Here is a 22,690-nt window from a genome sequence, read left to right as displayed (position 1 = left end):
AGATACCAGTCCCAGAGTCTGCCCTCCAGACACCACTGCCTTTCATCCAAACAACCTGCATTATTGAAACATTATGCATTAAAATTGCTATGGAGCCTACCAAGAATAAACAGAAAATTCTGAATAGATTTCTCATGGAAGCTGATTTTTAAGATGTTTTCCATGTCTCCAGCACAAAAGGTGTGTGAAATTACCTCACTCTGTTCCAAGAAACAGCAGACAAAAGAGCTGCTTAAAAATGTCACATTAAATGAAAGTGCTCTGTGACAATTAGGATAGAACAATACTAGCACTAACCACAGGCATTCATCATTCTGCATTAGTGTTAGGTCTCGTGGCCAGGGTTGCACTCGAGAACAGTTCCTTTAAGAAAGAAATTTGGATTAAACCAACAACAAATCCAAGGAGAATCTACATACTGTAGAGCAGCCTCAATTCAGTTTAGCTTTAGCTTTGTGCTTTTTCCACTCTGGAAGCAAGTTAAGCAAAATAACCTTTATTTTAGCTCTGACAAGCATCTGTGCAAGTGTTTAACTATTTAACTAATACTCCTGAAATTCAGACTTCAGTAATGTTGGGCTGTTCTGAACGCCACTGTTACAGGTACACCTCTTAACTTGAAAGAAGCCTCTCGCTCCAACCTCAACACTAGCAGCAACCCATTTGATAGAAGAAGTCAGCTCTCCTTGTGAAATAAGATCTACTTAACGGCCATGTTGCAAGACATACCATTCTGTTAACACCTTAACTATGGAGAAAACTCCACCACGTCCCTTAAGTAGCTGCAAAGAGCACTATACCAGGGACAGTGATGCCTAAAAGCCAGGACCACACTAGGAGGTGGCTGCACACATCCTTCTGCAAGGACCACAAGAGGGTTTTCCAGCCCAGAACACATGCAGAACACATCAGGAATTCCTCAGCTCACCTGGGCAATGTTTGCTTGAGAAGCCAGGCGGATCATGATGTCCAGTTTCTCCAGTTTAACATAGATGGGGTCGTTGTACTTCACAAAGAACACCTTGATTTCCTGCTTCAGAATTTCTGGCCTGGAGGGAACATAACATTACTCAAGACTGGTAAAAACAAGCAGCTCTATCCTAACCACAGGGATCTTTTGTATAGTAATCTACCCAAATATTTACTGAGAAACAGGATGGTGTCACTTTGTGTCCAGCACATGCAAACACATGCGAACAACAATGTGAATAAAGTTAGAAGGCTGGAGCAAAAGATTGTTTAGATACAAAATGCATAATTCAAGTCTCTAACTCTGACTACATCTCTACTTCCTCCATTTGAACTGCTGAGCCAACCACTGCAGTCAGTCAGTGGATGACAGTGTTTTCAGTGAAAGAATAACATCCTTATCTTAATGCATAACCCACCTACAAACTCATTTGCTGCTTTCACTTGCCAGATGCCTGTGCACAGTAACTCTGCCCTGAATACAATCACAAAGTGCTACTCAACCTATTCCATCTTTCCAGCAAGGAACAACAGTATCTAAACATGCACGTGGGAGTAAACTGGTGGAAAAAAAGCCAACCCACTGTACATCAGTATATCAGCAGCCTGGTGGTTCTTATTATGCTGAAGATAATAGCATAAGCACATTAAGTTTCTATAGGTCACCATGAACTGTACAGTTACAGCCTCCTTCCTATTTGCAATCTGGTTTATAGGCTAATGAGAGGGCAGTTCTTACTGCTCATAAAAAGGTGGTAATGAGAGGGGCAGATAAAGAAATACTGTATGATACTGGTATCACATATATGCTGCTGAAAGAATTAATTCGGTCTATCAGAGCCGTGAAACAGTTTAACCTGTCCCTCAAGGGACCTGAGCCTAAATTCAGTGCAGTTCTGTGCATGTGGAACTATCTGGAGGTCTGAGATAACCAGATGCCCTTCAGCACCCCAGGAATAACAGCCCATGAGGCTTTACCTTTTCTGCACAATCAAGTTGATGTTCCTTAGGGCAACATACTGAACTTCAGGCTCTCCAGACAGCAAGGTCACCAGCGGAGGGGCAAGTTTCTTCAGCAGCATGTTGTAATAGTCAGAATCCTTGGGAAGAAGTTCCAGGAACTTCATCAAGACCTTCACTGCTGAGAGCACCACTGCGGAGTTGGCGTGAGACAGCCGAGGGGTCACCCGTTCACAAATGCTGGAGACAGAGGAGTAAGAGATGTATTTCAGAATGCCAGGTACTTCAGAGCTTATATGAATTTAGGAGATTGTACATGGCTGAGGACGGCTTCTCAGACTCTACTTTGATTTGGTTTTGTTCGCAGAGAACAAGCAAAGTCCTGCTTTCCTGAACACAGCAGGAAGCAAAGAACTACTCTCACAGCTACAGGCTTCTCTCCTGCCACAGGAAGCTCCGGAACTCTTCCAGCTCTCAGCATTCCAGTCCCAACACATGTTCAATTATTAGCGCTTTCTGCCTTTGCCTGGTGGTATTCTCTATTTCTGTGATCTTGCCTGTCACTTACAAACACATCTTTAATTATCAGAAAAACACTTTAGCCCCCATATAATGATCCAGAGGTGATACATGCTTCTGCTTTGCCTGGGGGGCTGCTGCCATTTCAACCATTTGTTTCAGCAAAACTAGGTTTCTGTTCCACAGAAGTTGATCTAAATACCACCCCCAAGTCTCAGCTTCACCACCTGCCTCAGTGGATCCTATAAATCAACAGCACCCTAAACAAGCCACCCCAAGCAGAAAGGAAGTTTGGGTTCATATGGTCTTTCTTACAGCATCTGTCAAGTTTCTTCCCACCCCCTGCTGCATATTGCTAACCCAGAACAATCTTATTCCCATCTGTGCCTCCTGAAGTTTCTTTCCCTGAAAGATTTCTTTTCAGCCACCCTGGAAGGGAAGCAGCATGGCTGGTGAAGAGCAGAGGAGTCTAAGTGAGAGGTGGGGGCAGTCCCCAGCTGCCTCTGCCCAATGTCACCTGGCATGCAAAGCTGCTTCACCTTTCTGCGCCTCAGTTTCTTCATGCACAGGGGTAATGACACCAGCCTTGCTGTAAAGGAAAAAGCTATTTAAAACCAGGTGCTATCATTCTCCTCTGAAATAAAGGCAGGCTCTAAGAGTCAAACTCCACACAAAGGAGGAAAAGTAGTTACTGCCCATCCAGTTTCTTACACCACTTCAGAGGACTTACTGATGAGGAACTGGGACATGTTCACAGTTGTTCAAACTGGTGGTCCTTTTCTGACAAAGCCAGGATAATACTGGCCTGACACCCTGGAGATCTCTGCAGGTTTCTAGCACTCATTAATAGCTGTTTCTGGTACAGAAACAGAACACATGGGGAGGGAGGTGGGAAGAAAGAAAACCTAGCACGACTGGCAGGCTTTTTTAAAGAAATGGATTATCTGCTGTGCCTCAAAAACACAGTTAATGAAGATACACGTCAAATTTGAAAAGGCCTGCCCAGGATTTTGCATGTGGGCTTGTGCCCCTTCCTCCCCCTCCACTCCTCACATCACCCACATGAAGTAGATGAAGGATAGTGAATACCTGCTCCAAGCATTTTTTCTTGCTGGTTCCTTGTTCTTTTGGGTACAGAATTGGACTTTTTATGACTCTGGACAAAGATGAGGAGGCTCGAAGTGCACAAACTAACCCTCTAGATCCTAACCCCTAAGCTCTTTGTATTTAGGTTTAGTCATTGCAGCTAAAGGTAAAAGCACAAGGATAAATCTGGAGCGATGAGAAAAATAATTTCTTACCTTTATTTTCAGCTCTATCCTATCACAGACTAGTTTTTAGTTGGAAAACAAAATACAGTCTCAGACCTATAGTACTCTGGAAGTCCCCAAACTTATAATGGCTTCTTGCCTGTCAAAGTAGCAAAACCAGATTTGAGAGCTTTGCTTTAAACCAGAAAATCCTCCAAACAGTGTTGCCATTGTTACAGGTTTGGTCTTGGGCTGATCCCTTCTTAGTAGCACCAGTCCCCTTAAGAACTAGACCTTTAAATGGGAAAAGGGAAAAAAAAAAAGCTCTTGACAAGCAGAGAAACTGGTTCTGCAAAGGGGAGAGCAGGTTTCCAGCATCAGCCCAATCTACCAAAAGTTGCTTTCCTTTTAAAGCTCTTCAAGTCTTAATTGTGTTGCTACAGATCTCAACAGAAACCCCTGTTATCACAAGCCCTTTTCAGAGTTCTAACACTGTAGAAGCCTGCAAGTGACCAAATAACCCCAAATGGCCCGTGCTAAGAGCATAAACAACCTTACCTCTGAGCTTCACGATCATCCTTGGGGTTGTAGTTGGACAGACAGTCCAGGATGAAGATCTGGCCCCACTCTGTGCACTCATTTAAAGCTGTCAGCAGCTTGTTAATGTTCTGAGGGTTCAAATCCAGCAGGTTGCTGTTGGGATGAGATTCACTGATTTCTGACAAGGCAGCCACAGCGTTTGCTACCACCTGGGAGAAGAGACAAGGAGATGTGCTCTTTGCTGGCATGCCATCAATGGTTTGGCAGGGATTAACCTGGGTTTACATGGGTTACACATGGGAAACAAACATGGAGATCCTGCTGTGTGCTATCAGCTGCTCAGCAGCAGCCACATCAATCACCTGAGCCTTCGGGGACTCATACAACCTCATAACCAACCTGGAGAGCCCAAAGCTTGACTGTAACCTTGCTTTTTGCCAAAATTTGAAGGGTCTCTTGGGAAGGAAGTGAAAGAAGAGCAGCACAGAGGAGGAAGGGGCTGCCAACACACACAGGAAACATGAAAAGCCAGCCTGGATGCATTTTGCTAGAGAAATTACAACTTGAAAGTAGTTTTGGTGAAGATAAACTAAAGTTGCGCCTGGACAGAGCTGGGACCAGGACCTCCCAAGAGACTTTACTCTGGAGGGAGCTAGACATGGCAGCAGAGTATCCATGTAACATGAACATCTCCCCTTCCTGCAGGCTTGCTTCAAGTAGACATCATCTACCCTCACTTCCAGGAGATGCTCAAGTGATACAGCCAAGGTCTCAAAAGCTCTAATTGCCCTACTTACTCAGGAATGTATGCCTCTTGCCTAATTTCCCCTTGGCAGCCCTACAGCACTTGGCTTAGTGTGATCTGAGAAATAAGAGGAACCATCTGAGATATGAGAACCACCATCTCTTTGCTAAGAGATGTCAGGTGCCTTCAGCTCTGCAGCAGCACTGTCGGGTCACCCAGTTTGAAAGCAAACACACGATTTCCCTAAAATGGGCAACTCCTGCTACATGTAAATAACCCCTATTTCAATTCCAGACAGTCTCCATCACATCCAGTTGTCTGCCTTGCAGAGTCCTGTTGGCAAGCACTGCAGTACAACGCTGAAAATACTCTTGCTACATTGAAGACTTAATAAAGGCCTTCTCTTTTCCAAGCACAGATGACAGGAAGCACAGAGAGAAGGGTCCAGGGTCCAGCCTGACAAGAGCAAGAAGTGGGAGCGCAACACAAATTCAGAGTTCCATCCTCAAATTCAGCAGTTATTCTAACAGATGCCACGTGAAGATGTTTAAAATAGAAGAGTCGCAGAATATAGAGACAAAAATAGAGAATTTGTAGATAAGACAAAAGTCTTTTATTTGTTTAATTCACTAGAAAAAGGATTTAAGCCCGTCTTTGACGCACAACCTGATATACCCTATGCAAAGGCATTTTCAGGCTATTTTACAATGGATGTCATGTCCAGCCCAACTCACAGTACATCCCTGCTAAAACAAAGATTTATAGCATTATTTTCTATGGGATAAAGGCAAAGAAACATCTTATCTAAAATCAGCTGATTCTCTGGATGGCTAAAGATGCTTTTGATGCAGTACATTGAAAACAAGAACAGCATGACCAGAAAATTCGCTGTATTGTTCCCATCAGTGCCTGTCATTAAACCAATCTATTCCAAAGTCATTGCACAAGCACAGTTTGCATTGATTGTTCTGCATTTCACACCTAGAGGTCAGAGATAGGATTTTGATCCAAGATTTTATGAATTTCATTAGTTGAATGAGCCTTCTGTCACTGAAATCATCAGTAATCAGAACTGTTGTCGCCTTGTACTGTTTTAATGAGTAACTTATTAAGAGATGCTGCTTATTCTCCCCATCATTTCATTTGCCTAACTCCTGAATGGTTAATGTGACACAGCAGAAAACTGAAGTAAAAGACTCTTTTAATTCCATTACATTTTGGAAGTTTACAAGTGCAGACAAATCAAAGCAAGTGAAGAGTTCAAAATCATTATGGAAAAGCACTTATAACATGAAAGAACTTCAGAAAGAAGCATAAAACCTGAAGTAATAAAAGAAGTTACAGAGCCAAAGCATCACAGACAGGTACCTGTCAGCTGCACTAAGGAACGGGGCTGAGCTCTGGCAAGTGCACTCACACTGCCAGCCACTACATTGCAGTAATTTGGCCACGTGCATATCCTAAATCCTGGGGCAGGTACAGGTCAAAGAATGTGTACTCCATTTTTCTTTCTTGTAGAGTAAGTGAAGTCTACCAGGGAGTTCGCCACAGGCAAAGGATGCACAGAAATGCTGTCACCGTGGGCTGCCTGACTTCAGAGTAGCCACATGGAACAAGAACATCTCACCTTCCTGCAGGCTCCAGACTTCCACCCTGGCTTGCTGCTCCAACCCAGAGCCCTGACTGTGAACGAGTGCTTCCTGCTAGGATTTTTTCAGGAACTCACGTGCCAGCGTTAATGTAAGTGTCCTAATCAATGCTGAGGGTGGGATGCTATATGGCAACCCACTAGATGTCAGATTCCCACGAAGTGCATCCATAAGGAGTGTCAGATGGCAAGATGCACTTAGGAGCATGGGCTGTGGTCTCCTTGGGTGTTATAAAAGAAGGACTGGATGAGGCTGTGAAACATTTGGCAGTAGCTCGGTTCTGCCAGATAAGCTGGGATCCACAATCTTATAGCCCACAATTACAGCTAGTCCTCACCTTCTGCCTTAGCAGAACTGTGCTGCTGTCAACTTGGTGACAAGATAAATAAAGCAAAAGGGGATAAGGGAATATCTCCAAACTTTAAGCAACATTTATTAAAGGGGGGAAAAAAAGTCCTTGTTGGCGATTCGCAGTGAACATATTGATGTGTTATGGTATGCCAACAAAAATAATTAGCATCTTCAAGGCTTTTTACACAGCAGCAGCACAGTTGAAATGAAAACAGATTGCAGGAACCAGTCCAACATAAACACTGGTTCAAGTATGCACGTTCACCTCTCTTCACTGGCACTGCCATTGGCTTCGTTATGAGACAGGAACATGGAGCAATACAAGCCGGCACCGCATGGCTTCATTCCAGTACACAGCGACTCTGACTTTGCTGATAGCTCTCACTAAGTGATGGCTCAGGCAACATGGAAATAAAGATTGAAGCACTGTCCAGTTTGGGATACTAACAGTTATCAGTCAGGTATAGGGAAAAAAGTCCATTAAGTCAACACCAATTCAAGTATTACCTCACCTGGTAACCCAGTGTATACTTTCTGGCCAAAGAAAAAGTTCAGCTTTGATGTTGTAGACTAACTCTTCAACTCAGTTGACAGTTCCTTCCTTAACAGAGGAACACCAGATACTGAAGACCAGCTGCACGGAACAGCAAGTACAAGGTACAAACAGACAAAATAACTTACACAACAGGCTGGGTTTTCTCACCCTTAAAAATAAAAATCAATGATCATGTACTTGCTGGGGGACACATTAAAAGTAAAGCTAAAGCTTTACAAGGGGTACAGGACAAAGTCCTACATGAAACTGGACAAGTCTCACAACCAATTCCATACCTTGGCTGAGGAAGAAAAGCCATAAACTTCTTCAGCAAACAAAGTATTCTCTGCATTTCAAAACATGCAACAAGTTCATTTTGTTGAGAAACCAACCGGGAGCCGCATAACTTATTTCACAGATAGGAAGAAGGAGACTAAAGGACAAGAAACTAACATCTACTATAGTCTTTAGCTCTCAAACGTAACTAAGAAAACTAAGGTCAACCCACTAGCCAAACATATGTGAGCCCAAACAACTACTGAAAAGGAAAAGCTTAAACTTTTAAGTTAAGTCCATGGCAGAATGCCTCACTTGACTCACAATTAACACCACTGTCTTTAAGCTAAGAGCTACCAAGCAATGAGAATCAGCCTAAAACCCACCTAGAAAGTACAAATGCAGAGCAGACTGAAGATTTAATAATAATAATAATAGGTGGCTGGCTTGTTGATGTAAATCAGTTCACCCCGGGTACATTTCAACACTATTCAAATGCAGTCACATCCCGTTAGAGCACAGTTGTGCTGAATGACAATAAACCTGCTTTTTGGCTGGAATTTCCCAATAAATTTAGGCTCTCAAAGAAGCATCACTGGGATAAACTAAGTCTCCAAGGCTCTCATTAAAAAAAACACAATAAACCCTGCACTTAAAACTACATTACAGATTTAATAAGAACCCAGCATTTTTAAACCCACCTACAGACAATCCCCCTCTGCAGCCAGAGAGACCAGATCCGACCCTGCGGAGAGCTGCAGAGGTAGGAACACTGATTTGCCTTGAGCTTCCTTCTGGCAGCTCAAACCTTTAGCTCAGAGCAAATGGTATAAAATACATTACAAGGAGGAAAGGGGGTGGGTGAAAACCTGAGTGTCTGCCTATCAACCCACACGGAAAGGCTTTGCAGGGGGTGGGGGGACAGGAGGGAAGCTAAGCAGATCTAGAACGCCCAACAGTCAAAGCAATCAGATTATTTTGCTAGCATCACAGGCTAATTGGAAATTAAACCAAGTGTGTAATGGAGTTAATGAAATACAATGTTCTGCTGTTGAAAGCAGGAACCTCTGGCTCACCATCCCATTAAAATGAGGAGAAAATGAAGAAAAAGAGGCAGAATTAAGGTGCTCTGAAAAGATGCTGAGGAAAGGCAGCCTTCCTCACATAGCTGAAGGCTCCTACCCTCAAGAGAGCCAGGCACCACGTGGTGTTTTCCAGAACAGAGAGGTGGTGACATTTCCACAGAGCACTCTCAGCTTGCATGGTGTGGTCGTGTCATTAAGCACAGGCTCCCAGATGGGATATCAGGGGCATCTGCATAGATGGATGCTTCACAGGGCTGCTTGTGTTCATGGCCACACGATGCTGTGTGCCTGAAAGGTCCCTAACAAATGCTAACCCAGACAAGCATTCCCTCCATGCATGACCCCTGCTTCTGTTCATATTACATCTTTCATCTACAAGCCTTTTACTTCTCTAGAAGTGGTCTATAAACAATTAAAATGGCCCAATCAGGCAAGTCACAGAGCCTGTATGAACCTTTCAAACCGTTAATGCATGCAACAACATATATGCCTTTAAATTACAGCTCTGTAAGACTAACACATCCCCAGTCTATGTAGTCATGCAAAGCAACAGCTCCCCTGTTCAGCCTTAACTGTGACTGGTTTCCAGAGCTCAGGGTAAGTCATTCATCTTCCACTAATTCCACTGCAGGAGGTTTGCACCTAGAAGTCTGGAACCGCACTGCTGGATACACGATCAGTTCCTGACCACATCCCAAATATTGCCTGAGTGGGGAAGATCTCCAGCTTGCTTTTTGCAAGTGGGATGAGTTTTTCTGGAGGTGACAATGAAAGGACAGTCAGAGTGTTATGCTTCCCACGGCGTGCTTGTCCTGACTGGTTTCCACACTTCCCTGCTCCTGCTGTGCACTGCAGAACAATGCCACTCTGTGGCAAACTACAACATCCCTCCTGCTCTGATGCCCTGCAAAATCAGAATGAGTTAGTTGTAAGACAGGAGACCGCTTCCCCCAGTTATTGCACCTCTTGCGGTAGGTGGGCAAGAAGCTCTTCAGGAATGGCTCCAACCCAAAGGGTTTCTGGGCCCCCCACTATAGGAAATTAAGCTCTGTAGGAAGCCACTGAGGCTCTGCAACCCGCTATGCTTCTTTCAGAAAGCACCAGGGTCTGATCCCAGTCTGGATCAGGCACCTATCACACACCACAAAGGATTTTTAGGGGGTGTTTTTTCTACGGCCCTTTGCAATTTTGCTTGCAGAGGTTCTCACTGGCACCATCCAGTGGCAAACAGGGCTGTCTCTGATCCAAGCAGCTACTTAAAGGAGAGGCACCAGCTAAGCATCAATAAAAGCCTAACGTAGCCCTGAAAAGGAGGGTGCAGAGTTACAAAGCACCATGGCCACAGCACTTTTGGACAGATGGTGCTTGTGATTAGCTCGAAGTGTCTGTTCCAACTGGAAATGTAACATCTAGATATATGTCAATAAAGCTCCCCAGTGTCCTGATTGATATTAAAGATCCTGGAATGATCTGTTTGGCAGAACTAACTCTCTGGGACTTAGACACATGCTGGTAGTAGGAAACAAGTCTCTGATGGATGGATTTGTCAATTAAGTTTTATAAATGAGGGGTCTGGGAAGACAGACTCTGAGAAGTCATGGGAATTCATGCATTATCATACAAACTCCTTGTACCTCTGTGCTAGGGTACTAGTAACCCAAAGGCAAGGAAAAGCACAGCTTCTACAGGAAGTGCTCAAGACCAGCATCCTTCACCCACAAGCTTACAAAACCCACCAATCAAACAAATCAGGTCCCACACGCAGGCTTGGAATTCCCTCAGATCTGTTTAGGATGACAACCTGGATTAAAAACTAGCTACCCAGTAAGTCAGACTCCAGCTTCCTCTGGAGAAGCAGTTGCAAGAACTTAGCCCAAAGCCAAAACCAGGTCTCCAGAGGTAGAGCAAGGAGGGTCAGAGTGGCTAACCTGAAGCTGTGCCATCGACTGCAGACAGCAGCTCTCCCTTCTCCCCCCCAGTTTAAATCTTTGCAGTCTGATTGCTGCAACACAGACACACGAGCTGGCTTCTGAACTTCTCTGGCAATCTCCCATGTTGCCTCTTCAAGCACTGCACCACATACATTAACACAGCCACTGTTTTATACGGGCTCCTCTGCAACCTCTACCTATTGCATTTCCAGCTTGCTACTGCTAGCTGCCTGCTTACTTTGCATAAAGTGGTGCTCTCCCTTCTGGGCAGCCTCATGTAAACAGCAGGAACAGTGATTAAAGAGCCCCAAAGTGAAGCCACCACTCTTTAACAGCCACTAAGCTATGGTCCCATTCACACTGCAGAAACTCCACCTACTGACGCCTAGAACTGCCAACAAGCGTCTCCCAGAAGGAAATATTATCTCCACCAGTGGCACAAAGAGATTAAAAAAGCCCCAAACCACACACAGGACCTACATAGACATGGCTGGGGACTTTAAAATACAGACTTCATAATGCAGCACCTAGGTTGAAAAGAGGGATGTTCTCCAGCCCGGGTATCTTGGAGGCAGCCCTGCACTGATGACACGCTGCAGAGGCACAGCCCACAGCTCCTAGCAATATTCAACACTCCGGTAGGATGTGAATTTCCAAGTCCTTGCAACCGTCATGAGCAGGAATCACAAACTCATCCAGCAGTGGCAGTTTAATCCTGGCACAAGATAAAACATCAGCTGCATGGGGGAAAACACACAGCTGTGAAAAGTCCAAGTTTCCCCATGAGGAACAAGCGCTTTCCTGTGCCCATGAAGAAGGTGGTGTTCCACTCCAACAACAGTCCCACACCCCAGACTGCCTCCTACAAAGTCCTTTTGGGACTCAGAGGACCACCAACAGCTTCTCAGCAAGAGGTTCATTTCTCAGCTTTATTACACAGAGGGATAGAATTCCTGCAAAGTACACAGTGGAAGACAGCCCAAGAGACAAAGAGCTGCTTCTGTTTCTAAACAGGCTTATTCCTCAGGACTTGATCTCAGAGAGACATGCTGCTTGCCAGCTAGTAGGAAAAAGAACAAAAGGAGGACCTTCTTCCTCCGTAAGGTCATCCAGGAAGCCCACACATACCCTGTGAACTTCTGGCTGGCAGAGAAGGAACCTACACGTCTTGCTGTCACAGCAGGGAAGACAAGAGAGCACTGTGATTAATATCAATAGATTTTTAGTCTAGTCTGTGAACCATAGGAACTCAATACTGCTGGAGGGCATTCTGATTACATCAAGATGGACTTCACCAGCTCTAGTTGTCAGATGTCATAGACTCCTTTCTTAGTGCAAGTTAATGCTAAAGCCAAAAAAACCCCGAACCCTGGCACAACAAAAGAACTTGATTATATTCCACACACTTGATGTATTTCCTAATCAGCTGCTTCTATGATCTCAGTTTACTCCTTACTGATTCACAACAGTGTTCCTCCCAGTAAGCTGGGATGTGTAGATGGTGTAATACATAACATATTCTTGGGCAGCACATAAGTGCTGTGTCTACGCAGTCCATGAAAATCCAGGAGCAGAACAGCCACACCTATGAAAGGTTTGATTGTGCACATCACAGTGACAAGACAGAGCATAAGGAAGAAGAAATGCTACAAAAAGCAATAAAAACCCCAACAGCACCTAGAAAAGAACTGGGAGAAGGTGACATCAACCTAACTTAAGCCATGTGGATAACAGGCAGATTGACATGAAAGCTATTCCTTGAGTTAAAAGTTACTCTAGAAGGTCAAGGATGGAAAATATTTGGAGAGAAAGGTCATTCCGTTCAAATATTAAAGACCAGGAAGGCTTAAGATGGATTTCCTCTTGCGTTTTTCTGCCAATATTTACATTTCTGGAGAAAACCAAGTGCAGTGAAAAAAGCCAGGAGGGAACTACTTACAAAATAAGGTGTCTCAACAACAGGTTTGGTTCTGCTTTAAGCTGCTGCCATCTCGTGGTCCTGCTCTTCATCACCAGGGCTCAGCACTTGCAATGCTCCAACGAGCAGCAGGCATTAGGTCTGAGTGACAAGCGTCAGACCATGACAGTATCAGAAGAAATTAAGAAGAAAAGTTTGTCCAAGACTTCAGAGAGCCCCTGGCCATCAGTAGGTGTGTAACAAACCTACGTCTCCCACCCCACTACTATCTACTGCTGTTGCTGGGTGTAAACAGTGTTGTGCAGTAACCTGTGTACAATCAGGAGAACACAAAAATCCTGGGATGTGACACAAACTGTATTTTGTTAGAACATAAGGATTATGGGAGGACATCCTTTCTGAGCCGTACTACACCGAAGTTACCCACAAGAAAGGTCCTGAAGACTGAATTAGGACAGCAGCACACTGACAGCCTAAAGCAGGCTGTAGCTTTGCATCCATCCAGACCTGGTTCTGATGAGCTTCATGCAAGGAAATGCACAGCAAAGAAGGAGGGTTTGCCTTAGACAGCTCTGGGAAGAAATGAGGGTTCCCTCTATGAATGGAAACTCATCGCCAGGATCCTAAGTGACAAAGGGCAGCCACAAGCACTTTAAACCCATATGTAAAACAAGATTAAAGACTCCATCCACAATCAAACTTCTGCAGTGTAACCACCCAGTAACTGAACCATGCCCTTGTATGTGTTAGTGGCCCATGGCCTGCACAAGTTAAGGCATCTCAGAGAACTCAGCTGAAATGTAGTAAGCCACCAACCCATTTGGTAAGTTGCCATATACCAATAGATATGCAATTAGAAGTTTGAATTAATTCATCCAAGAGGAACTGCAAAGCTACCACAGCCATTTTTCAGAAGAAGCTAATGAACTACCAGACTCAGGTGTCAGTCCTTCCATCACAACTACAGCAGCTCATCTGCAACCCCTCAGCTCTGCAAAAGATCACTGTATTTGAACGAAGGCCAGATCTTGACAATAAAAGCCCAGTTAAAGAGGGAAAGCGCCTTGGCTGTGCACCTAGAGCACCTCAACAGGACTTGCCTGAACATTCCCCATCTGTTTGCATGATTCCATGTTAATAAACTATTAGTCTGAATATATATATTAAAAAAAACCCCAAACAAACTGTTTCTGACAAGGTCACCTCCAACTTAGACACAGAATCATAGAATGGTTTGGGTTGGAAAGGACCTTAAGATCATGCAGTTCCACACTCCTGCCATGGGCAGGGACACCTCACACTAGACCATGTCGCCCAAGCCTCTGTCCAACACTGCCAGGGATGGAGCATCTACCATCATCATGATGAGGGGGGTTTGAACACCCTGATCTCTGCACAGTTAAAAGGCAGTTAGCAAGCCCCAGAGGGAGTTGTTACTCTACCCAGCTAGAATGCTTAGTGCTTGCTCATGTGCTAGAGGCAGCCAATGACAAAACCATAAGAAACCTCATCCTAAATACTGTTTTTCAACAGGTTTTCAGCTCCTGCTCAAAATCCTCACTTCTCAGAAGAGAGAACAAGTGTGGATTTCCTGCCTACAAAATTCTGCTTCATTAATGTCTAATGTTGCCTATCTCCACAAGTCATCAAAAGAGGACAAACGTTTGCAATATAAACATGAACGAGTTTAGAGAACAGGTTGCAATGACTGAGATGCAGGATTTACAGAGGAACAGGCCATAAGGTTGGATCCATCTGTACCATTCTTATCAGTAATCTTTCTTTTAATAGCCAATACTGATTCATACATTTTACCTAAAAAGAGCTTCCAGGCAGGGCTGCATTCCACCCGATCATGGAGAAATACCTTCATAAATATCAACTTGCACACAAACAGAACTTATCTGACAAACACAGCTCCCGGTCACCCTGAAGTTCCATGTGGAGAAAGCAGCAATGAGCTGGATGGTTAGACTGGGAAGATGAACCTTAATGAGGTGTCGGTAGCTCCTGTACCTTTGAGGCAATCACTATGCCACAAAGAAATGAATTTCAAAGGGGACCAGAGCAATATACTTAACTAGAAGAAATGGCTGTATCTAAAATTGTAACTAGATTAAGTATTGTACAATGCTGAAAGAGCCCCAAGCCTGATAAAAGCTCTCCCCATGCACCCTTAGAAAGCAAGAATAGACTGCCCTCTTTACAGTAAAACCTGGGAAACCAGTACACTGAACCCCAGCCTCTCAAAGCCTGATCTGAAAACACACCACAGGCCTCTCCATCACCATCACTCCTCCAAATCCCATTTTCCTGCTGTGAATCCTCAGCTTTGGGAAGAGCAGGTGAGTACAACGTGGGGCAGGTACTGTGATCCCGCACAGCTTCAGTAGCTGTAGAGCTGCAAAGCTTTTGCTGTCCCAGCCCATCCTCCTTCCCACCAAGCAGCTCATCAGTTGTACTGATGTTTTGTTAGGAATCCCTATGCTACTCCGGATGGTTCATTTAGCAAAGGGAGCATACGCCGCCCTTTGATATTTCTCCTCTTCTCCTTTGATATTTCTTCTCATTTAAGTCAGTATTAAGTTAATGTACTTTTGATATTGGTGCTCTCCTAACAGCCAACGGTTCATTTACCAGAAGTTAGCTCCACAGAGATCAACAAGCAGAAGGCGCAAGCAAAACCTTATTAATTTCCCTTAAGAACCGCATCTTTTCAGCCTGAGCTCCTCAGCTCATCTCCAGTGGCTGTAATCAGCAGAAGAGAATTAACCAGTTGGAACCAAGGCTAGAAGAGGAAGGTTACATCCCTGTCCACAGCACACACCATTGCTGCCTGAGAGCCAGTGAATGCCAGGGCCAGCATTTAAGCGGAACTAAGGCAGCCCAATCAAGTGCTTTCAGAGGCTACAAGGACATCCTCAACACTGAATTAAAAAAGCAGGTGTTCCCCTCTATGCCTCTAAACTGCCTAGCCAGGGAGAGTGTCTTCAAGCAGTCATCAATATTCATGCAGAAACCTGGCACAGAAAACACCAGGGAGCATTCAAGAAGAACAGGAAAGAGCTGGATATCAGAGGCAACAGGCGCCTGTATCTTCTGATAGGCACCAGTGCTCACAGACTTGTGCCTGTGAAGTCAGACACCTTTAGTTTTTCTGCCTCTAGAAAGCTGCAAGAAAAGCAGTCAGCAGCCTTCTCTCTCCTACTAAAGGGATGGCACCTTAGCACCTGCACTTGATGTAGCCAAACCTGCCCAAAGACAGCTATAACAGGATAGCAATTTGCTTTCTGTGGTTTGATTCATGCACCACAAAGAGCAGTTAGACCTGCCCAATCACGTAAAATGATGTCTTTAAGCACTCTTTTAGTTAAAAAAGCAGACATATGCCTAAACTGAGTTAAACTGAGCTGCAGACGTTTTAGTCCCTGCTAGGACTCAACAGCAGTATCAGTATGCTCACTGGATTCCAGCTGATCACAGGAAAAAACCATAATGAATGAAAGGATTATGCAGTAGGGCACTTGAATCCACCACCTTTTAGTTACAAAATAATAGTGGAAGATGCCTGCCATGGAAATGGACCCTTCATCAACCACAATGAAGTACTGATTTAGTAGGTAATTTACTCCTGTGAAATTCTTGGTCTTGATCTCCACCTCTCATGACTCATTTACCTTTTATTAACCGCATGAGCGTTGATTTTCTCCACTCATTACAGGCCAGTGGATTTATCTGCATTAGTGAATGAATTAATCCATTGAATCTCACTCCAAGAGCCAAGGCCTGCAGGAAAGCAATTGCTGTAAGCTGTCACCAAGGTAGCAGCATCAAGTATTTCTTGCTCTTCTGACTGATCTGACCAGGAAGTTAAACATTCACTGCAGCATTCAAAACAGGCAAAAGCCCAAACAGATCAAAGAATAGAAGGTATTCCCTGCGTTCTGAGGCAACAAGTGTTCACTAACCAACACACACATCATGGTGCATCAGCTGCAACAAAAAAGACTTCACATTTCTTACTATCTGCCCATTGTGAACTGAAGCAATGCACTGGAAGAACATGCACGTTACCATGGGATTGGAGTCTGCAATCAGGTCACGCAGGGAATCCAGAAATCCTTGGTCCTCCACCATCTGGGCATTGATGTCATGCAGCTTCGCCACGCAGACAGCTGCAGTCTTCCGTACATAAGGGTCTTCATCCTTGAGACACTTGCGAAGAGGCTCACACAAGTACTCTGTGATCTTGTCCACCCTGATGCATCCCATTGTACGTACGGCCAGAGCACGGATCAGAGGGTTTGGGTCTTCACAGTCCTGCAACAGGACAGAAAATGCAGTAAGCAAATCTGCACCACTAGCCACTGATACCTCTCCTGCAGCCAGAATCAGGCTGTTCTTATTTAAAACAAAAGGCATCCTCTCTGATTACATGCTAAAAAAAGACAATTATTTCAGATCAGGGATAAAAGGTGGAGCTTGCTGGTTCACAGAAACATTCTACACTATCTCAAGATGCTTTTGGGCTATGTTAGCTTGTAAATTTGTGATCTCTGTGTCCCTTGGTTCTCTCAGGCAAAGCTTCTTTCAATATGATCTAGCAGCTACAGCTAAGCTAGAGAGGAAGCTGTCACCACCCAAAAGCTAGCCACAGGCAACTTTCGAAGTAATATACTGGTTTCCAGCCTTACTGGTTTAAAGGAGCAAGAGAACATTATGGGGAAATTAATCAACTAAACACAATGCCACAGTCATTAAGGGCTATTTCTCACAGGCCATCAGTTCTAGACATAAGCACCCCTTAAGTTTGCAAAGTACAAAGCTGCACACAAAGGCTAGCCTAGAGGTGCTTTTCTGATGAGGAAAAGGAAAAAGCAGAAGGGAAAGTAACACTTTATACTTCAAGACTACCTAATTTTCCATACATCCAATCCATCTGCATCTCTGAGCAACGCTCCTCCAAAACAGCCTAGAGAAGGATGGCTGCTGAATGACCTACAAAAGCATAAGGTGCATTTACCCTCCACTATCTACATTGCCTACAGCTGAAAAAACACCTTCCCTTTCAAAGCATGCGAGCAAAGTGACATGTCTTACCAGTGCATTCAACACCTTGAACTGTGAACTGCATGTGAAGTGCTGAGCTAGTGCAGACTAGTGTCAACACTTTCTCTTTACCTTCACAAAGCTGTTGACAGCCATGATGGCCATATCTGGCTGACTTTTGGCGTAGTTCATCAGGTAAAGGTAGACCAGCTTCTTCAACTCCAGATTGTCGGTCTGCATGCAGTTCACAACATCAGGAAAGCGTGAGCTGGATAGACAAAGGAAAGCAAGAATAGAATCAGAATAATTTAGGCTGGAAGAGACCATCAAGTCCAACCATTAACCCAGCACTGCCAACTCCACCACTCAATCATGTCCTTCAGTGCCACATCTACACATCTGTTAAACACGTCCAGGGATGGTGACTCCATCACTCCCCTGAGCAGCCTGATCCAGTGCTTGACAACCGTTTTGGTGAAGACATTTTTCCTAACCTCCAATCTAAACCTCCCCTGGTGCAACCTGAGACCATTTCCTCTTTTCCCATCACTTGTTTCTTGGGAGAAGAGACTGACCTCAAGAAAGTCTCCCCCAAACCTCCTTTTCTCCAGGCTAAACACCCCCAGTTCCCTCAGCTGCAGCTCACATTGTGGTCTAGACCCTCCGACAGCTTCATTCCCTTCTCTGGACCTGCTCCAGCACCTCAGTGTCTCTCTTGGAATGAAGGGCTCAAAACTGAACACAGGATTCGAGGTGCAGCCTCACCAGTGCCCAGTGCAGGGGGATGATCACTGCCCCAGTCCTGCTGGCCACACAAGCCAGGATGTTCTTGGCCTTCTTGGCCACATGGGCACAGTCCTGGCTCATCTTCAGCTGGCTGCTGACCACCACCCCACGTCCTTCTCTGCTGGGCAGCTTCCCAGCCCCTCTTCCCCAAGCCTGTAGCAGTGCATGGGGGTGTTGTGACCCAAGAGCAGCACCTGGCACCGAGCCTTGGCGAACCTCGTACAAATTCACCTCAACCCATCAATCCAGCCTGTCTGGGTCCCTCTGAAAAGCCTTCCTGCCCTCAAGCAGATCAACACTCCCACCCAAAACTAAGAAAAGCAGTGAGATTGCATGGTATGCAAAGGGGATAGATAGTAACAGTATCAAGGAAGCTGGAAAAATTGGAGTTCCACTTTAAGTATCCTGCTGTCTAATGAGAGGTCAACTTCCCTCCCAAAACAGTTTGCAATAGCTTTTGTAATAATCATTTAATCTCCTCTAGGGCTTTAACATGGGTCAGTTCTGAAACTAATGCAATTTCCTAAAGGTGTTTTAATTGGGGAGTCCACCAAACAAGAACATGATGCCATGCCAGGCCTGGTAATGAACCCACAAGGAAAAGAAATGCTTCAAAACGTTTTGGTAATGCAGGCCACTTACAAAGAACTTGCAAATCTCAGCCTGGTAAACTCTACAGAGATTACAAGCTTCAATGCTGACAAGCTGAGTTGCATGCAAAACTCAAGCAGCAATCTGTACTCAGCACTGCAGATGGACTCAGGTAGTTACACAAGGAGATCTGCAGCTCTCAGGTACGCTGGAGAGAGCTAAAGGTGAAGAACAAGTGCTGCTGGCCAAAAAAATTACTTTCTCTTTCCTGCAGTTTATGTGCCCCTTCATTCTATGATGAAGTCATGATGCTAAATTTGCAACCTCGTATTATTTCCGTGGCAACAGAGCACACTGCCATGAATCCGGGACTACCGCGACGTTGTGGCAGACTCCAGAAACAAGAGAAGCTGCAAGGGAGAAACATTCACTGAAGCAAGTCTTTCTGGTTGCCTCAAAGACAGAGAAAGTCTTGGGGACAGTGTTGCAGAAGGTAAGTTCCTGTGTCCTTGAGTCACTGTGAGGCAGAGGTTCAGTTTTAAAATCACTCATTTTGAGATGTAGCTTAAATTGATGCTTTGACACGTAAGGCTAAGCAAAACACTTGCAATTGCCTTTCTAACACGAAAACACAAGCTACCAAGAAGTGAGAAAACATCATCTAAAGTGACATACAAAATGGATGAATTCTGGATGAGTTTTTAAATAAAAAGGGCTATTGGCACCTCACTAAACCAGCACTGAAAACAACTGTTTCTTTTGCTGTCAGGAACAGGAGGGACCTTAAGGAAGCTGTGGCTCAAGCACAGCACAGGCAAGGACACAGCCAGCCTCACTACCCAGCCACACCGAGATGACAGGCTCAGAGTTGCCCCACGGAGATGTGTTGCTACACCCAACCAAGTCCCAGGACAACCAGAGCTGCTACAGGTGCAAGGAAAGTTGGGTTTACCTGACATCCTTCCCCACGGTCATGGCTGCAATAACCTTCTTCACAGCTTCTTTCCTCTTCTCTTTCTTTTCATTATTGAGTTCAGCCTTCAGTTCAAAAATCTCCCCTGGCAGAAGACAGAACAGATTGAGCCTCTTGGGAGCTGAAAAGGGTCTTGGTTTAGGGATAATTCAAGAGTGATTTTTTACTTTCCCAGCCTGTTGTTCCCATAAAACCAGCACAGCAGCTGTCAGACCTTATGGGGAACGTGCTTCTATGAGAAGCAAAGCTGCAACACTCAAGATAATGATATGGGCTAACACCTTGCTAAGGAAAAAGCAGTTAACAAGAACCACGCTGCATGTTGCAGCTCTCCCACTTCCAGAACGTTAAATCACATCACTGCAGCGTCTGTTTCTCAGAGGCAACTATTATATAACTGGGATGGAAAGATATTTGGAGACATCAGATTTGTGCCTGCAAGAACTAACTAAGCTAGGAAATTTGCCCAGACTTTCAACTTCGGCTCATCATCACCTCCTTCCAGCAAACGCAAAGAGAAAACAGCAGGCTGTGGTGTAGCCCAAATGCAGCGATACGCAGCACTGGAAACGGGAAAGCACAAATTTACTCCAGTGAAATAAATTCCTTCCAAGCTAGAAAGAGAGAGCTACTACTAATAAAATGGTGTAAGACAGCTTGCCTGGATTCTGAGGTTGCCAAAGCTGCCTTTTCCACGACACTAATTCTTCCAGATGCTAGTGCATGGAATGGCTGGATCATGAAAGCAGCAAAACAAGTTTGCAAAATAAAGCAACAGATGCAAAACTCTGTTTATGAGGCCTGTTCCAGACAGAGCACGTGATATGGGAAGGATAATGCTTCTGTCTGACAGACAGCTTTCCTCAAGAAGGATGGTGGGCAGTATTCCTCACTGGAAGCCACAGGCTGAGGACACATTACAAATACCAAAATCTCTCTGACAAAACACATTTGAGCCCCTAACCTTCAATTCCCACGCACCAGTGGCACTTTGTCACATCAGCAGCACAGATTACTGAAAAGCCTGACAAAAAAAAGACTGAGAGGTACCTCAAAAAAGGAGTTACTGTTCTGAAGAACACAGTGCAGTGAGCACTCATCATACCTCCTGCCTGCCAGAGGTACCCGCATTACTCACACTGAGATCGTGTCCCAGGCGGAGATGAGCCAGCAGCAGCGTGCCACCAGAGCTCAGAGAGTGCAGGCTGGCCTCTTGCAGCCATAGCAGGAAAAACCCCACCTTTAGGACTCAACTTACAGATAGGATTGTTCCTCAGAAAGAGGTGAATTGCATTTGTTTAATTTATGAGCTTGTTCGGAAGCTTAATGAAACATAAATTGATCGGTGCTGTAGTTTTCGCACTGTTTCATCAGAAACAGCCATTCCGAAAAGGAGGGCTGAATGTGAACCATTTTCCAACATCTGCTGGGGAAGGATGAGCAACATCAGGCTTAAACTGCAGTCAGCAACAGTGTTCTGTTTAGGAACAGGTTAGAAGATAAAATCTGCCTTGGACAGATTCAGCAGAACAAGCCCTGCTTTGGAATAGGTGAATGGGTAAAACACCCTCAAAGATCTTTTACAGTCTACCCATTCTTAAAGGCAGCAGATAGTCCTGAGGTGAGGAGACCACCACACCTACAGTAAAGCCAAGGGGAAGTCAAACAGAGCACTGCAGCTTTGGAGGAAACAGCCATAGGAAATCCCACTATCTGCAACAGCTCACTGTAGAGATACACACTTACACCTTAAATACTAAATGTCATCAACTTAATCCTGTGATGCCCAACAGAGAAATCATCCTCAGTCTTGAACTTGTAAGCCCATAACTAAAACTTTGACCAGATCTGCACTCAGATCCCAATGTTTTGTTCTCTGATCCTTGAAAAAGCAGCAATTGGGGTCATTTTGTGCATCACAAAACCGTATATACATTAGTTTTGTCTTCTGGCACCATGTGACCTACTTGCAAAGTTTCTCCCTAGATGATTAAGATGAGAAACAGGGACAGAGCTAACAGAAGAGCACAAGTTCTTCCGCATGCAGTGAAAAAAGCTGTGTAAAAATAGCCACCCACCACCTCCAATCCACCACAGCAGCTTAACACTAACCTTTTTTATTGGTCGTGAAGTATTTGGAGTCCGTCATGGTTCCAGTTCCTTACAACACCTGAGAAGAAGAAGAAGAAGAAATAAAGGAAGAAGTAGTCAGACAGCGCTGGGAGCTGACAACACCCAGTTTGCAAGGCAGGAACTCAGAGGAAGGATGGTTGGTGAGCGTGTAACATAAGGGGAAGCAGCAAACGCTTTATATCCACAGGCACAAGTTTCACAATCTTCATTCTGCACCTGCTGCTGCTATTACTCGGCAAACCCAGCGATCTAAAGGGCTCAGATGAACAATATGAGTGAAAACACCGCAGCCTGAGGTGGACAGGCTGGAAAAGCACTGATGCTCAGCCCGGCTTTTCAAACTCTCAGCCTCGGAAGGGAAAAGGGGGTTTTTAACTCCTTATAATCAGCAGATCCTGACATGTTCTGCAGCTGCCTTTCCCCTGGGTAC

The 22,690-nt window shown here is 44.8% G+C and overlaps 1 protein-coding gene across 4 annotated transcripts in view; it reads right to left on the bottom strand.

Moving 5' to 3' along the window:
- AP2B1 (adaptor-related protein complex 2, beta 1 subunit) overlaps positions 1 to 22,297 on the bottom strand; it is a 73,979-nt gene extending 51,682 nt beyond the window's left edge. For all 4 annotated transcript variants that reach the window (XM_010014550.1, XM_010014553.1, XM_010014554.1 and 1 more), the window contains exons 1-7: positions 22,240 to 22,297; positions 20,107 to 20,212; positions 17,910 to 18,045; positions 16,803 to 17,048; positions 4,257 to 4,447; positions 1,948 to 2,169; positions 929 to 1,049 (exon numbers count right to left, since the gene is read on the bottom strand). In XM_010014550.1, coding sequence (XP_010012852.1) covers positions 929 to 1,049; positions 1,948 to 2,169; positions 4,257 to 4,447; positions 16,803 to 17,048; positions 17,910 to 18,045; positions 20,107 to 20,212; positions 22,240 to 22,276 — 1,059 coding nt within the window. In that variant the 5' untranslated portion in view covers positions 22,277 to 22,297. The remainder of the gene's footprint in view (positions 1 to 928; positions 1,050 to 1,947; positions 2,170 to 4,256; positions 4,448 to 16,802; positions 17,049 to 17,909; positions 18,046 to 20,106; positions 20,213 to 22,239) is intronic.
- Positions 22,298 to 22,690: the final 393 nt, after the last annotated feature.

This window comes from Nestor notabilis, unplaced genomic scaffold (genome assembly GCF_000696875.1).
Source record: "Nestor notabilis isolate BGI_N333 unplaced genomic scaffold, ASM69687v1 scaffold1455, whole genome shotgun sequence".
NCBI lineage: Eukaryota > Metazoa > Chordata > Aves > Psittaciformes > Psittacidae > Nestor > Nestor notabilis.
The sequence above is the reverse complement of the archived record's forward strand: the minus strand, read 5'-3'. Positions and strand labels throughout refer to the sequence as shown.